A 16135-nucleotide genomic window follows, 5' to 3' on the forward strand; every position below is an offset into this window, starting at 1 on the left:
GATTTAACCTGTGATGTGTGGGTGGAAAGAGTGTTCAGACTGGCTATAAGCACACCTGACTCAGAACACATGTTCAACACATGCATGCTTGATCTCCACTATCCATTTTTTACATGAGGATCTGTGTTTAATCTCAGCCTAACAATATAAAGTGGTCCTTTTGCCCACACAATCTCAGATCAAGATTACTAGGATCTGACTTAGGTAAATGCAAAACACCAGCGTGATAGGAATCTATAATCTAGGAATTTGGAGATTGGAGTCACTGGATCTATACCAACTGTTGAAAGCTTGTTCCATATAAACAGGCGAGGCTACATGTTTTATGGCCTATGGAACAAAAGACAGGAGTTCCACACAGTTTATGACTTTCACAGCAAAAGGTTGTGCAACTTGAAAGTAGATTTTGCAGTTTCATGGGGAGATATTTTGCAGTTTCATCCCAGCTTAGTGGCAGAGCACACGCTTTCCATGCATAAGAACTCAGCTTTGATTCTTGGTTTCTCCAGCTAAAAGAAGCAGCTAGTTGGTGATAGTCTTTTCTATCACTGCAGGCCCTGGAGCACTGTGACCAGTGAGCAGACAAGGCTAGATGGACAGGTGGTCCAGTTGAGTTCAAGCTCCATGGGATACACAGATCTATAAGAAACAGCTGATATTCACATCATCTCTTCCTTTACTTTCTAAGCTGAAGTCCACCTAGGAAAGTTCACCTAGTTTTGCTGATAACAGGCGAAGTCTTCCTATCTATGTGTTTGTTTCTTTATATGTATGGAACTTTGTGCTTAGTCAGCAGCCTGAGATACTAGACTGCAACAAAACACACCCCTCACTTTCCATTCAAACAGTTTTTCACTTCAGAAAACTCACTCCTGTACGCAGGTCACAATGGAGGACTAACAGTCTGTCCAACAGCACTACTAAGACCCAATCGTGCTTTCTCATACTTCATATCCTTGAAAATGCATGTACACAGTTGGGTCAAAATACTAAGGAGAAAGACCATTTAAAAATTGGATTCTGATTTGTGTTATCAGCATTTGTGTTAACTTTGGCTCAGTTCTGATTTGGACCTTTACTTTAAAAAGTGATTCAGTAAGAGGTTCAGGTACAATGAACATAAATTACTTAACTGGAATGGGGGAAGGGAAGATTCAAATTGGCTCTTTTATTTCTTTTGAAAAGTTTTTACAAATACGATGTTTACAATTGGAGAAAATAAAACATTAACAAATAATTATAAGGGGGGGTGCCTGATTATTAAACCCTTTATTTTGAATGGGTTGTGCTTCTTTTGTTTGGTCTAAGTTCAAGGCAACCAAGAGATTTCCAGCTCAGGTTCCACTCTAGTTCACTGAAGAAGTTATTCTGGATCATTTTGGAGGGGATGAGTTCCAGTTTGGTTCAACTTCCTGCAAAATATTCAGCTCCCATCCCTATGACAGGCACAGCACAGAAAGCAGTTAGTGCTCTTGTTGCTGCCAAGCGCCACATGAATTTGATCCTCCCAAGTTTGGCTGAGTAGAATAGTCTCCTGGAGTCATCGTCTACTTAGACTGCACATAACCAACCTAAATCCAAGAATGTATTACCAGAGTGTTCATTCAGCACAGTAGTGTGGCCAGGGGGCATGATAAGAACAGCAGTTGCCGTGACTCCCCATGTAAGTGGCTCCTCCCAGTCGAAGTTGAAGGCATTGGAGGCTGTGACAGCAACACGCAGGCAAGCTGTACTCAACGTGCAACCCCCCACCACCACCACACTACTAATTCAGCATTGATGTTAAGTACCCACCCATCTCTACTCCTGACCTTTTTACGGTGCAGCTTTTGCCTCTCCCGGAAATCCTCCATTTTCTTTGCTTCTTCCCGTAAGGTCTGGGCCAGTTGGATATGACTCTGGCCTACATTGTCCACCTCTAAAAGCAAGAAATGCAACAACATTGAGAGAGCAATCTTATGCTTGTCTACTCAGAAGTAAGTCTCACTGAAAATAATAGAACTTACTCCCAGGAAAGCATTATAGGATTGTAGCCTAAATAATTGGATTTTAGCCTAAATAATTGGAATGAAAAGTCAGCTACAACATTTGTTCACCCAAGCTGCCAAACTTGGTAAGAAAATCACTTTTTTCCCCCTTTTCGGCAATTCTACAGACAGAAAAGCACAGTTGAAAACTAACAATTTATCCAAGGATGCCTCCGAAGTCTATAAGAGTGGTAGCATTTGAACGCAAGTCAAACACTAACGCACCGTAGCCAGCAGTGGTGTAGCTAGAGGTCTGCAAAGGCTATGTTTTGCAGGAAACCTCATTGCAGTGTGCAAGCTGCCCCTGGGAGCCATTCTGGATGGTGGGAGCAAAACAGAGGCAAATGCACGATACCACATCTGGGTTCATTGGCAAGCGTACTCAAGATGTTCTGAAACAGAGCTGCAACCAAGATTGAAAAACAAAATCTAGACACAGCATTTTAATATCTTACTGTTCATAACAAATAGGTTGGCAACCTTCAGTCTCGAAAGACTATGGTATATAAGCCTACAGCACCCAGTCTCCCATCCAAGTACTAACCAAGCCTGACCCTGCTTAGCTTCCGAGATCAGATGAGATCAGGCATGTGCAGGGTAACAGTTGCTGCAACAAAAGCCTACACCCAATGGCAGGTGAAATTCAAGGAGCCTGACATATAGGAGTCCTCGTGGACAAGACTTTGGTGATCGGCATACATAACCCATCCCCAAGAGAAGAAGGGAAGAAGTTTTGCATTCCTTTGCAAAAGAAGGAATGCAAAACTAAGCATAAAATACAAACATTTGCTTGATTTGCAGAAATAATGCAGATCACAGAAATCTAGTTTTTGTAATTTTTTATTGTTCTTTTCTTTTTTCAGACACAGAACATCTACAACCTAGTTGATGTTTTCTGTGCCTAAGCCCTGGTTTTGGAAATAGTCTCAAAGGCTCAGTCAACAGGTCTTGGGGTTTAGCCTTAATCAATGCGGCTGTCAAGTTCTGGGGCAAAGCTCTGCACTGGGCCCTCCATGGCGCCAATCACCTGCCCAATCATCTTGCCCATTGAACACAACCACTAGTACTAGGGGTTCAAGGACCAGCCTGATCATGTGGGCCCTGTGATGGGCCAGTGTCCAACCTGACTGACCCCTGGCTCCAATTAAACCCTGCAGAGTCACATATGGCTTAAGGGCCTTGGTTTGGGGCTTCCCTTGCAAGGGTGTGTCCTCAGGCAAGTCACCTAACCCGCTATTGTTTCCAACAGTGTAAAGGGAACCAGCATTCCTCTTCTGAGGCTGGATTAATTTGCAATCCACCATAAACGTTTTTGGGAGGAAATGGCACAATGGACATTAAATTGTAAAAGCAAGTTCAATTAAATTCAAGGAAGTTATATAATACATGAAATTTTCCAAGGCAACATGCAAGCATTGAGCTATTGTCAATTGCTCATTGCACAAAATACACATGTATGAATATTCTGTATGTTTCTGTTCATAGTCTAGCTGAGGATCCTAATAGTTCTAGCGGACATAAGTTACTTACGTTGCTTAAAAACTTCTAGGGCTCTTTTCAGAGTGCTTAAGAGGAAAAAAAAACAGGCACACAGTCAGAGGCTGGGAAATATTTTTTTAAACGTGGTTTTACTTTAAGTCACAGCAAGGCAGCAACCAAGCAGTCTTTCTAAAGTGGTAGGAACTGAAGCTATTGCAACACCCAAATTATGCAGCTTTTGAAATTAAGAGCACACATTTCATCATCAGGCCTGTGTGAGAATGGACTTCTTCCATTGCCACTGGCCTTCCCACAAGTATGGGCCAAAACTTCCAGATTTCCCAATAGGGCTGGCTTAACCCAGGTAGGACTTAACCCACAGCCTCCAGCAGGGGGCTCACTCCAGGAGCTTAACTGTGGGTTAAGTCCTACCTGGGACTTTAAAAAAAAAAGGTAAAAAAAAAAGCCTGCCTGAGACTGAACTTTGAGGAGTTTTGCAGCCTCAACTGGCCCCCCTTTTGGCAACTGGCAACCAACCTTTATATTTTGCAGCCATGGAGCACCTCCCCACCTTTAAAAAAAAAAAAATTCTTCCTCATAGGGATTTGAACCCCTAGCCTCTGGCTTCAAAGACCAGCACTTTAGCAATTGAGCCATAAAAGCTCTTAGGCTCAAAGTGTTTGGAACTAATACTTGAGGCGCTGGTGGCCACCAGCTGGACTCAAGACCTTATATATTAGTTCTGAACACTTTAACTATGTGTTGGCAACCTTCAGTCTCGAAAGACTATGGTATCGCGCTCTGAAAGGTGGTTCTGGAACAGCATCTAGTGTGGCTGAAAAGGCCAATTCGGGAGTGACAATCCCTTCCACACTGGGAGCAAGCGCAGTCTGTCCCTGGTCTGTCTCCCTGGCTATGGGCCTTCCTTCTCTGCCTCTTAGCCTCAGACTGTTGGCCAAGTTAACTATAGGCTTTAACTACAGGCTTTCCTATAGCCCAATGGAGAGAGTGCTGGGCTGTGGAGCACAAGGTTGGAGGTTCGAATCCCTCCCTAGCCAGCAGTGTGGGGCGGGGGCAGCGCAGGGAGGGAAAAAAGGTGGGGGCGGAGAGGAGGGAAAAAAAGGTGCCAGAACGCCATTCCGGTGCGTTCCATTACAAAAAAAGCCCTGTTCCTAGGTAAGTGTGTATAGGACTGCAGCCTAACTGCAAGCCAGCAGCAGGTTTTACCCAAATTTAAGGGAAGAAAGGAAGATTCATTTGCCCATGAAGGGGCAGTGCAATGATAATTCACAGTGCCTAAACATGACACAGTAGTTCTAAGGTCCCCAGCCTCTAGTGGATTAGTCATATATGCTTGCCACCAGATTTCCTAATGGGATCTGAGAGCTGAATCTTGAGCATATCTTTTCACAATCTGGAGTCTCGCCATAGACAAACTTTTCTCCACTCAGCTGAGTATCCCAACAGTCATGCAACAAGGACTCCTCAGTTTGGCCTTAAACAATCTCCACTAAAGCAGGAACTAGTTTCTGGGCAGGAGGAAGCTTGATTACAAGCCCAACATCAGCAATTTTTAGGAAACTGGAGCTATATGGCTAGATGCTCATTCCCAGGAACAGGTTGGAGATGAATGTTCAGCCTCCTCCGGAATCATCTCGCCCTTCCTTTCACTACCTCTTGTGGCCCATAGAATCTGATACAGAAGAAGTAAAGAAAAGAAGTAAAAAAAGTTTTTTTAGAACTAATTTTAGAAAATAATGAGGACTCACTTCAACTCTGTCTGTCCACATGGTTTCTTCCTTGACAAGTTTATAAGGTCTTTGCCATATCTTTCTTCTATAGAAGCCCTGTAGCAAGAGGGAAACACATAGAAATTGTCATGAAAGTAGGAGAGAGGAAGGGCCATTGTGGCTGAAGGGTAGCAAACCTGACATTGTGTCGACGAAGACTTGTGTGTTCCTGAGGAAACCTCTTAGGAGGCAACTGCCTTGATGGCCTTGAAGATATGCCAGGGCAACAGAAGGGGAAACTCAGAGTTGGCCCAGAATAATTCTTTATTTAAAAGGTCAGCCCAGAGTCAACTGGAGGAAAGAAGGGACCACACTGGAAGAATTATTCAAATTCTTGAGACCTCAAATGGTGCACTAAGAAGGCCCAACATATCCTTTTCCTTCCCTTTCAATGGACATGTGGGATGAAAGGAAGAGGAGGCCTCATCCCTCATCTTCCTCACAAAGTGGACTGTATTATCCTGCTCTCAGTTGTGATTCTGGCCCCTGTGCCACCTGGGGCTAAGACCTCAAAACACTCCCCCGAGGCCAAAAAACGTCACTTCTGGTTTTCAGAGAAGACCAGAAGTGACATCTTCACGCCTTCTGGATGCCTCAGAAGGCCTAGAGGTAGCTGGGGAGGCTGTGCATAGCCTCCATAGCAATCCGAAGGCCTTCTGAGGCCCTTTAAAGGTGCTTTGTTTTAAAAAAAAAAAAGTGGCAGGGGGAGGGAGTAACAGCGGCACCCCAGCCAGGTGGCATACCAGGGTATTTGCACCCCCAGGTACACCAGTGCCTGCTCTGGTGTTTCATTGTGTGTGTTGTTTTGTACTAGGTGTGTTGCTTTCCACCAGGTGTTTCATTTTTGTGGTTTGCTTTCCAGCAGGTAAATGAGAAAATATTCAAACAAAAAATTCAATAAAAACAAAAGTTATTTTGTTATTTAGATAACAAAAGTTATCTAAAAAAAGTAGACTGGGAGCAATATAGAGTTATTGCTCTATACCAGGGGTGTCCAAACCCCGGCCCTGGGCCCACTTGCGGCCCTCGAGGCCTTTCGATGTGGCCCTCAGGGAGCCCCCAGTCTCCAATGAGCCTCTGGCCCTCTGGAGATTTGTTGGAGCCCACACTGGCCCGAAGCAACGGCTCTCAGCATGAGGGCAACTGTTTGACCTCTTGCGTGAGCTGTGGGATGAGGGCTCCCTCCACTGCTTGTTGTTTCACATCTGTGATGCAGCAGCAGCAGCAAAGGAAAGGCTGTCCTTGCTTTTTGCAAGGCCTTTTATAGGCCTGGAGCTATTGCAAGACCTTCATTCATTCATATAAGTTCATCTTTAATATATTCATTTATGTAAACGTATGTAAATTTATTCAAATTTTAAATGTAAATTAATTCTTTTTTCCGCGGCCCCCAACACAGTGTCAGAGAGACAATGTGGCCCTCCTGCCAAAAACTTTGGACACCCCTGCTCTATACAATATGACTCAAAGCATACTGATACTGCACCTATTGTTCTCTGCACACTTGAGGTCTCCTCTCTTAGGTCCAACAATCATTTTGAGAGACATAGAACAGGTACTCAAGAAAATGTTATGGTTAAAATCCTGATAGGGTACAAGACCATGACTATGGGTAAAGAAAAGCCAGAAATCCTAGAAGGTGCTGGAGAAGGAAGTGGCCAAGAAGAACCACTAAGACACATCACGCTACAAAAAGCATTTAAAATCAGAAAATATGACATTTAAAGCCTTCCAAGGACAGACAGAGCAGACACTTGAACCCCATGGAAAATCTACTGAGCAGAGATGTTCTCTATATCCACCCACCACAGTATCACCTGGACTGCAAGGAAAGGCTTTAAGCCAGGATATTTGGATTCATAGAAAATCAATAGAGCTCTGTTGAAGTTTCATCTTTAAGTATTTCCAAAGCACACCCACAATTATGGCTTAAGGCCTTCAGGGTGAAATCATATACACACTTACCTGGGAGTAAGACCAACTGATCTCAATAGAGCTTACTTTTGAGTAGACATGCTTAAACCACTTTGAAACCCAAATCAGAGCTTTCCTTCAGTGAAAGAGGCTTATCAAGGCAGATCCCTCCCGAAGGGGGCACAGTCTTCTTCATCTCTGCTGAGTTTCTACAAAGGTAGCACTTTTTCCTAAATTTTGGTGGTTTGTACAGTTGGTTGTGATCTTTAGTTTTTACTTCATTTTAACTCATTTTTGCCCACCCCACAGGTATACACATTTGGTCCTTGTTGCGTACATGCAACATTCGGCAGAAATGGCCTAAAGGTGGCACTTCATTTTAATTCTATAGTGTTGATTTTGTTTTTGGTTACCAGCACTGAGGCTTCAGGAACAGCAGTTTATAGACAAAAAATAGAGCTTTGAGAGTCATTCCAGGGAGGAAAGAAAAGCAGGTACCTTTCCTTCAAAAAGTCTTCAAATTCCTTGCAGTTCTTCCTGCCATCGTTCAGGTGTTGGAGGATCCCATCATATCCAGCTGTGCTAATCAAATCCGGCGTCTAAGGATCGAGTTTATAAGCATGATATATTTAGAAGACAGACAAGCCATTCTGCACATCAAGCAAAGTATCACTGATGGTCTTCGTTACGTGTTCAAACTTTGGGGAAGTTACTCCCACAAATGAAAAGCAACACCTGGACGGTTCAGACAGGGCTGCTTGCAGAAAACACAGCCTCAGTTTCTCTCGCGTTCCAGACTTTTTCACATGATTGACCAGATAGAACTGTGAAACTTTTTGAGAAATCAAAACCAGAAGAAAGTCAGCTGAAAGAGACCTGTTTGCGTACTACAAGTGCTGGACGATGGCTACAGAGAATGACAACATGCTTTTTCAAAACAAGAGCCTCTTCCCCAAATTCCTGCCAATTCATCAAAACAAAAAGGCAAAGCCCTGCTTATTGTCTCTTCAGCTAAGCAGGGTCAGGCCTGGTTAGTACTTGGATGAGAGACCGCCTGGGAATACCGGGTGCTGTAGGCTTATACCATGATCTCGGAAGCTAAGCAGGGTCAGGCCTGGTTAGTACTTGGATGGGAGACCGCCTGGGAATACCAGGTGCTGTAGGCTTATACCATGATCTCGGAAGCTAAGCAGGGTCAGGCCTGGTTAGTACTTGGATGGGAGACCGCCTGGGAATACCGGGGGCTGTAGGCTTATACCATGATCTCGGAAGCTAAGCAGGGTCAGGCCTGGTTAGTACTTGGATGGGAGACCGCCTGGGAATACCGGGGGCTGTAGGCTTATACCATGATCTCGGAAGCTAAGCAGGGTCAGGCCTGGTTAGTACTTGGATGGGAGACCGCCTGGGAATACCGGGGGCTGTAGGCTTATACCATGATCTCGGAAGCTAAGCAGGGTCAGGCCTGGTTAGTACTTGGATGGGAGTCTGCCTGGGAATACCGGGGGCTGTAGGCTTATACCATGATCTCGGAAGCTAAGCAGGGTCAGGCCTGGTTAGTACTTGGATGAGAGACTGCCTGGGAATACCAGGTGCTGTAGGCTTATACCATAGTCTTTCCATGCCTGATCTCGTCTGATCTCGGAAGCTAAGCAGGGTCAGGCCTGGTTAGTATTTGGATGGGAGACCGCCTGGGAATACCAGGTGCTGTAGGCTTATACCATAGTCTTTCGAGACTGAAGGTTGCCAACCATTCAGAATGTACAATGGAGGTGGGGCACAGCAGGTAGGGTTGTTATTTTCTGCACAAACCTCTGCTCCTGCACCTTTAACAGAGCTTGATCAACTGATATTAGGTCTTAACATAAGAAGAGCCCCACTGGATCATGCCAAAAGCCCATCCAGTCCAGCCTTCTGTATCTCAAAGTGGCCCACCAGATACCTCTGGGAGCACACAAGACACAAGAGACCTGTGTCCAGGTGCCACCCCCTTGCACCTGGCATTCTAAGGTAGCCTACTTCTAAACTCAGGAGGTTGCACATACCCATCATGGCTTGTAACCTGTGATGGACTTTCCCCTCCATCAATCTGTCCAATCCCCTTTTAAAGGCATCCAGGCCAGATGCCATCACCACATCCCATGGCAAGGAGTTGACAGTGCTCCTCTACAGGTTGCAAAATGATTCACCCACTGATTTCTGCAGGCCAAGCTGTATTCAAGGCACAGGTCAAGCTGGGCATGGTTGTGGTTAGCTGGCAACACACAGGAACACCCAGAACCATTGTGCTATCAACGGGAGGGATAACTGACGGGAAATCTGCCCCCCCCATAGCATAATAACTCTCAGCACTCCCATAGGAAGGGGGAAACTTATTTTTTAAGCCAGTATTTCTCGATATACCTGAACATCCCCTGGGTATGCCGAAGTGACAGCCTTCTTTCTGGGTGAACCTGTTTTACTGCTGTACTTATTCGCATGGAGCTGACACACTACAGCTCCGAGTCACCGCCTCCCAGGTTTTCACCAACATTCTGCCACAGTCTAGCGTGACCAAGAAACAAAAGCAAGGGTAAGACTAGGCTGATGAGGAAGCTGGGTTGGGACAGAGACACTGGTATGATTTTCAGTGTTTGGGAAGCTCACAGGCAGGAAGGAAGGTTGGCCCTCCAGCCCTGTATTTTCTCCAAAAGAAATGCATGGTTCCCATTCACGCCTATGGGGAAACAAAGCACTGAGTATATTAAATTATGAATATTCATGGTTGAGCATACTGTGTGACCAACATCATGCAAAAGCAACCAAAAATTGCAGTGTGAGAGTAAATTGCGTTTTTTTTCCTTTTGTAACATGGAAGAAGCTACGGTGTGTGCATCTCAAACTGTGGACTTGGGTGTTAGAACTCAGGTGCCTTCTTCATCTTTCTGCCATAGTGGAGGAGAAGAGCAGTGCCTGCCTGCTCTCTGTTGCCCTTGAGCACCATCACCACAGATGGCTGATCCTGCAGGTACCAGTCCAGCCAGAATCAGGTGACCCAAGGTCTCAATGGCAGTAGCGTAGCTACAGGGGGAGCGGCGTGGTAAGTACTGCAAAGTATTGTGTAAGCAGGCCCTCCTGCTCACTGTCGGGAACCATTCTGGGCAGCAACAGCAACTGAGCTACCCAGAATGGCTCCAAAGTAAGTGGGAGAGGCCACTTATAAGATGCGCTGTGGCACCTGCAATGCTTACTATGCTGCCCCCCTGCAGCTATGCTATGGGCACAGCTTGACTTTCAACCAGCCCCAACCTCAACCCCAAATTGCCTCTTTTTGGAATCAGTCCATGTTTGCCATGGAGAGCTCTGCAGGCTTTTGACACCTCCACAATACACACGCCCAAATCAGAGACATGACAGATCTGTGAAAGCCACACGGAAGAGTTATGTTCACTCCCCACAAATGCAAAGAAATTCTATAGGTCTACATCACCACACCATAAGAGGAAGGAATAAGAGAAGGGGATGCCACTTTTCACAGTGAGATTGCTACACTGTGGAAAATGAAACCAGGCTTCATGGGGAAGTGAAAGCCAGAGATTGCCGAGAAACGAGGGTGCCCCCCAAGACCTTTCCCAGCTACGCTTTGAGTACTTCTGGTGGCATGCACCAAAGGGGAAGTTGCTTACATTAAATTTGGCAGTGGGCATGTATGGTTATCCCAACATGTGCTCCAGGACAATATGGGCAAGCCAGCTTATATCAATACAAGATGACCTCCCACAATGCTGATTTTTTTACCCCTGGTTAGTTAAAGCACTCTTTTTCCTGGAATGATTGACAGCTATTTTAGGCAATGGGAGCAGTGCATTCTGGGCCAATTAACCCCTCTTAGATTAGCTATGCATTTATTGCACTGTTTCATGCCAGGCTGGACTTTCTGAAACAAACCCACAGTGTTCCAAGAGGTATTACATGATACTGTTGCTGGGGGAAAGAAATTATTTCATCAGCTGGTGACAAGGTCCATGGCATTCTCTCCAGAATACTTTTATGCAAATATTGCAGGTGCCCATTTGACAGCGGTAGGGATGTGCACTGATGATGAATGATAAAATCACCCCTCCTACACTTACTCCAATACCCAAGTTCATAGACTTAGTGGAGGCTGTCCTCAGGACAATCCCAAGCTCCTTCCCTTAATTTTCAGCATTCACCTTTAAACAAGTCTCTACTCTTTACACATACAGAGATACATAAGGAAAACCATTCCGGCAATATTCTACCAAACTGCTCAGGAAGTACAGGTCTTCCACTGCTAAATGCATCTGACAGTCTTGTCCCTATCTCAACTCTTTAGCCTAAAATAATTCAAGTAACTGGAACCAGTTTTCTCAGAACAGATCCCAAGGGAAAGTCACACTAATATTAGCAAGATGACATACGGAAAGGACCATCAAAATCAGTGGTGTCAAACATAAGGTCGGTGGGTTGGATGTGGCCCCTGGAAACTTTTTATCCATCCCTCGGGCTCTCTGGGCACTAACATCAGCTGCACTCAGGTGCCAAGCTGTCACTGCTGAAAGGGCAGCCCACGTGATAATTGGGCTCTCCCATGTCTTGAAAATATGATCAAGATTTGCGTATTTTCTCTTCTGACATTTGCAGCTCATGAGCTACTCAGTGAGAAAAAGTGCTTATTTCTGGTCATGCCCTGCTTAATAACATCACTTCCTGCTTTATGACATCACCTCCTGCCCTCAGCAGGCATCATGAATGCTACTCAGCCCTCCATATGCAAAGTTTGACACCACTGAATAACGGGTAGCATTGAAAACTCTGCTTGGCTGCTTGGTGGGATCCAAGATCACTGGCCAAAGGACATTCCCTGTGCACAGCAGGTCTCAACTTCAGGCTGGGAAAGACCCCCTCAGCACAGACCATGAAGAGCTGCTGCCCAGTGGATGCTACTCAGCTAGACAGATTGACACTCTGGCTCTGAGCTCTGGCTCAGTATATCAAGGAACAAAAAACTGTGTCAGGAAGGATGCATTAATTGCCTGGCAATAAGTCAGTACAGAATAAATGGACAGTGCCCAACTTCTACCAGTGACACCAGGGTTCAAATCTTCATTTCTTATGTGAGACGCAGAGAAAGAGAGAAGCCTAATACCTACACACCATATACTCATACTTCACAGTCACATCAAAGTAAAACATGCCTACAGTGCTGGATATTCAAAATAAAATGTGTCATCATATAAAAAATGATGTAGTGGTACCTCTTAAAGTGCAGGAGCTCATCAAGAAACCTCCCACAATCATCGCCCATGCGATGGGGCATGCCCCATTAAAACTACCACAAACAACAATCAAGATGAGGAAAGGAGGAATCAGGTCAGCTTACATGTTCAGGCTGTAAATGTGTGACCCTCCCTGAGGAGAATGGGACCCTGTTGCAAACTTAGGGAGGTTTGGGGTGCTCAGAGTTCTTGGTTCTTGAACCCTAAAGCCCTCAAGGCCCCCCCATCCAGTAGTACTGCCACCACCCTGTACGTGCCAGTGTCTCAGTCCAGGGACACCGAGACCCTCTAGGCTTAATTCTATCCCTTGCAGGCACTGAGTGCTTTCTCCAATTAAAGCTTCAGTCCTCAAGTTACTAGACCTCAATGAGCACTTGGTAGCTTGCTGAACGGCTAGGCAGGATTCTGAACTTTTGTCCCCAACAGACAATGAAACAACTTAGTAAAAGAGATTTTAGTTTATTAAATACATAAGGTTACATAAGGTTACATGAGGCAGCAAATGCTAGAGGCATAAACATCTAGGAAACATATCAGCAATAAAATAATAAAGCTAGCTGGCTATCTCTATTAATTCCTATCTCTCACATGGGTCAGCTTCCTGTAGATCTTTTAGCTCCAGGCTACCTGTGAGGCCAGATGCCCATGTTGGACAATGGAGCTCAACGCGTGCAGGATGTTGCACCCAAAACCTCTGTCCAAAAAGGAACTGGACACACCCCTTGGGCACTCCTTATTATACTTCTTGTGCTAATAGTACTGAGGTGACTTCTTACTTATTTAGTCCAATCAGAAACTTTTGAGGACAGAACCTTCTCGAAGTGAGTCTGGTTGCTAGTCCTCCTAGTTCTTACCCCTCCCAACTGGAGATCCACAGTTGCACTTCAACAGCTTGATAAGGCGCCGTTCTGTCTGCAAAGGTGCTACATTCCAATGAGTTGTAATTCTTGTTATCTGTCCTTTCTGGCCAGCAGAGGAGAAACCGATCTTAGTGTTTGTTTACTCACATTCTTGCAGCCAGGAACTGCTAGCCACTTCTCCGTTACTGATTTAGTTTGGTTCAGGCTCCACATGCTAACCAAGGCCTAACATGTACATATTCACGACAGGCCCTTATCAGATCTCAAGGCTGTGTGAAGGGAGTAGCAGAAGCGCAGCATGGATGGAGTTCTGTGTACCTGCTCCCTCAAGAGAGCCAGGGTGAAATGGACCTTTCCAGCCCAGGAGGCAGAAGAGCATCCCTTCAGGATGAACCACTCCAAGGAGATAAAGAGGTGAACCCAAAGGGGCAAAGGCAGAAGACCCGCCATCATCCTTCTCCCCAGTTTGGGGTAGGTGACCACTATCACTGGACTTTTGGCCAGCTGAGAGAGAGAAGGATGAACTCTGCCATCCTGTGTCCCTTCAGCATAGGTGTGACAATCACAGTGCTTTAACATATCATTGTCTGGTCAGAGTGGTGGGAAAGGGTGTATCTGTGCAAACATGGGATTTATTAGGAAATTCTGCTACCTCTTGCTGCAAATCAAATTAATGGCTTTTTTTTTTTTACTACTGACTGGACTTGGATCTTCTCCTAACGGAAGCGATAAGACCCACTTTCTCTCTTGGAAGGGGTACTCCCACCACTGTTCCCTTTCAGTTGCACAACCATGCGGTGGTCCAGTTTGAAGTCCTTCACAGCTGAGCTCAGCACAGCTCCAAGCATGGCGTTCCCGGAAGTCCAGCAACGACGAGGAACTGCTGAGCGGTTAGCAAAGGGATCTTCGCAGGGGCATGGACCCTTAACGGGAATATGGTTCCCCAACGGAACGGTCTTTGAATGAAGCCACTCGTGGCAGTCTTGTCTCAGGCAGCAACCCAAACTTCATCTAGCACGCACACACGCTAGGTTCAGATCCTGTCTGCCGCAAAATGTCAGCTGCAGGAAAGCAATGGTGGGAGAGGAGACTGCCTTCCTCTCCCACTTCTGGGTTTCCCAGAGGCAGCTCGTGAGTCACTGCGGAAAACGGGATGCTGGATTAGGTGGGCTTTGGTGCCGATCCTTGTGGCCACAGCTCAGTGGTAGAGCACGTGCTTTTTGGCTAACCCTCCCCCGATTGCTTTCTCCATCTGGTCTTAATGACAAACCAGGATCTAGCTGCGTTTTTCTAAACACCAGCATAGTTATTCCCTCTGCTTTTTGTTCTTCGGTGGCTGTGTTTATAGGATACAAACATGTTACTAATTCCGATGCAGTTCCCATAATTACTTTCAGGTGAGAGACAAGAGGGCTTGTGGACTGGTGTTTCTCTGGTCCCTGCAGATAGGTTAATTTGTATGCCTCGAAATTCACTTCAATTTAGGAGGCAGCCGGATCTTACAAATATGGGAACACCCCCTGGTTTTCAGCCATTTAGGAGCTTATTAAGGGAGTTCAAAAGAAGCTGCTCAGTCTACCAGTCCTCTTTAAGGTCATTAACAATGGCAAGGTTTGCAATTCACCTCCAGTCTTCTGGTTCTTTGTGTTTTATTGCAAAGAATTTTCTGTTCCTGTTTTAACGATCAAACACATTGAAAAGCCCACACCTGCACTGATCAGCAACAGGGAGCTACTCATTGCTTTCTGTTCTTTCCTTTCAAACTTGGTATGTGTGAATTATTAGGGTAGTTTATGGTCCAGTGTTTTGACACTTAATTTAAGGGGGTATGAAGCCTGGAAAATGACATACTGCTGAGCACAGATGAGTTCACCAGCATGACCTGGCAAGATTTGTGGAGCTGGGTGCTCTGCAGACCAGGATATGGTTCAACAGCAGAAATGTTTATAAAGTTATAAACACTTTATAGTGTTTATGAAGCCTATAAAGTTATCAAGTTCCTAGAATATTTCTGAAGATACAACTCACGAAAAGAGACATACTCCAGATCCTAGTCATCTTTTGTTTGATCTGTATGCGAGTATGTTTTATCTTCTCACCATGACACAGTGCTAGCAGAGCACACCATTTCCCACATTGTGTGTGTGTGTTATGTATTTCTGTTTATAAGTCCAAGCAATTGTGTTGTTGTGGATGTGTGATAACTATTTTATCGACCACCACACTTTTGCCTCGGTTACTTTGCAGCTCTTTGACAAGCCTTCCTCTTTTCGGGTTTTTGTGTGTTTGTTGACATACATTAACTGCAAAAGACAGCTTTATATGTTTATGTTCATGCACTCTGGGTTGATTCCTGGAACGGCAAATGTGGGCTAAGTAGCAAACTGAGATGGGAGCTCAACTCTGTTCAACCCACCTTCTCAAAACAGAATAAGTTAGGTGTATGAATTGGTTCTGACACTCAAACACAGTGGTGTTGCTAGGAGGATGCAGGGAGTGTGGGCCACACCGGGTGACACGCAGAGGGAGGATGACGCGTATTAGTGGCCAAAATTGCTAAAATTGTGGTTTGCAGGAATAATACCATCATGTTATATACCATTCAATGTGTTATTTATAGCAGAATGCAATGAAAAAAACTGGAGTGAAATATCTCCACTCTATCAAAAGTTATGGCCAAAAAACAAAAATGCAACTGTCTATGTAACAAAAAAAGTACATTTCCTTAATTCAAAATGGACCAGTGAGACTGATTGTTCAAAGAGCCAATGAGATGTTATTATGACACC

At 45.1% G+C, this 16135-nt stretch overlaps 1 protein-coding gene across 2 annotated transcripts in view; it reads right to left on the bottom strand.

Moving 5' to 3' along the window:
- Positions 1-16135, bottom strand: part of PSTPIP2 (proline-serine-threonine phosphatase interacting protein 2) — a 41688-nt gene that overhangs the window by 18414 nt on the left and 7139 nt on the right. For both annotated transcript variants that reach the window (XR_010793812.1, XM_066615721.1), the window contains exons 2-5: positions 7709-7809; positions 5276-5353; positions 3558-3592; positions 1812-1918 (exon numbers count right to left, since the gene is read on the bottom strand). Coding sequence is in view for 1 of the 2 variants with exons in the window: in XM_066615721.1 (XP_066471818.1) it covers positions 1812-1918; positions 3558-3592; positions 5276-5353; positions 7709-7809 (321 nt within the window). In the remaining variant the exon portion in view is untranslated. The remainder of the gene's footprint in view (positions 1-1811; positions 1919-3557; positions 3593-5275; positions 5354-7708; positions 7810-16135) is intronic.

Source organism: Tiliqua scincoides, chromosome 2 (genome assembly GCF_035046505.1).
Source record: "Tiliqua scincoides isolate rTilSci1 chromosome 2, rTilSci1.hap2, whole genome shotgun sequence".
In the NCBI taxonomy this organism is placed as follows: domain Eukaryota; kingdom Metazoa; phylum Chordata; class Lepidosauria; order Squamata; family Scincidae; genus Tiliqua; species Tiliqua scincoides.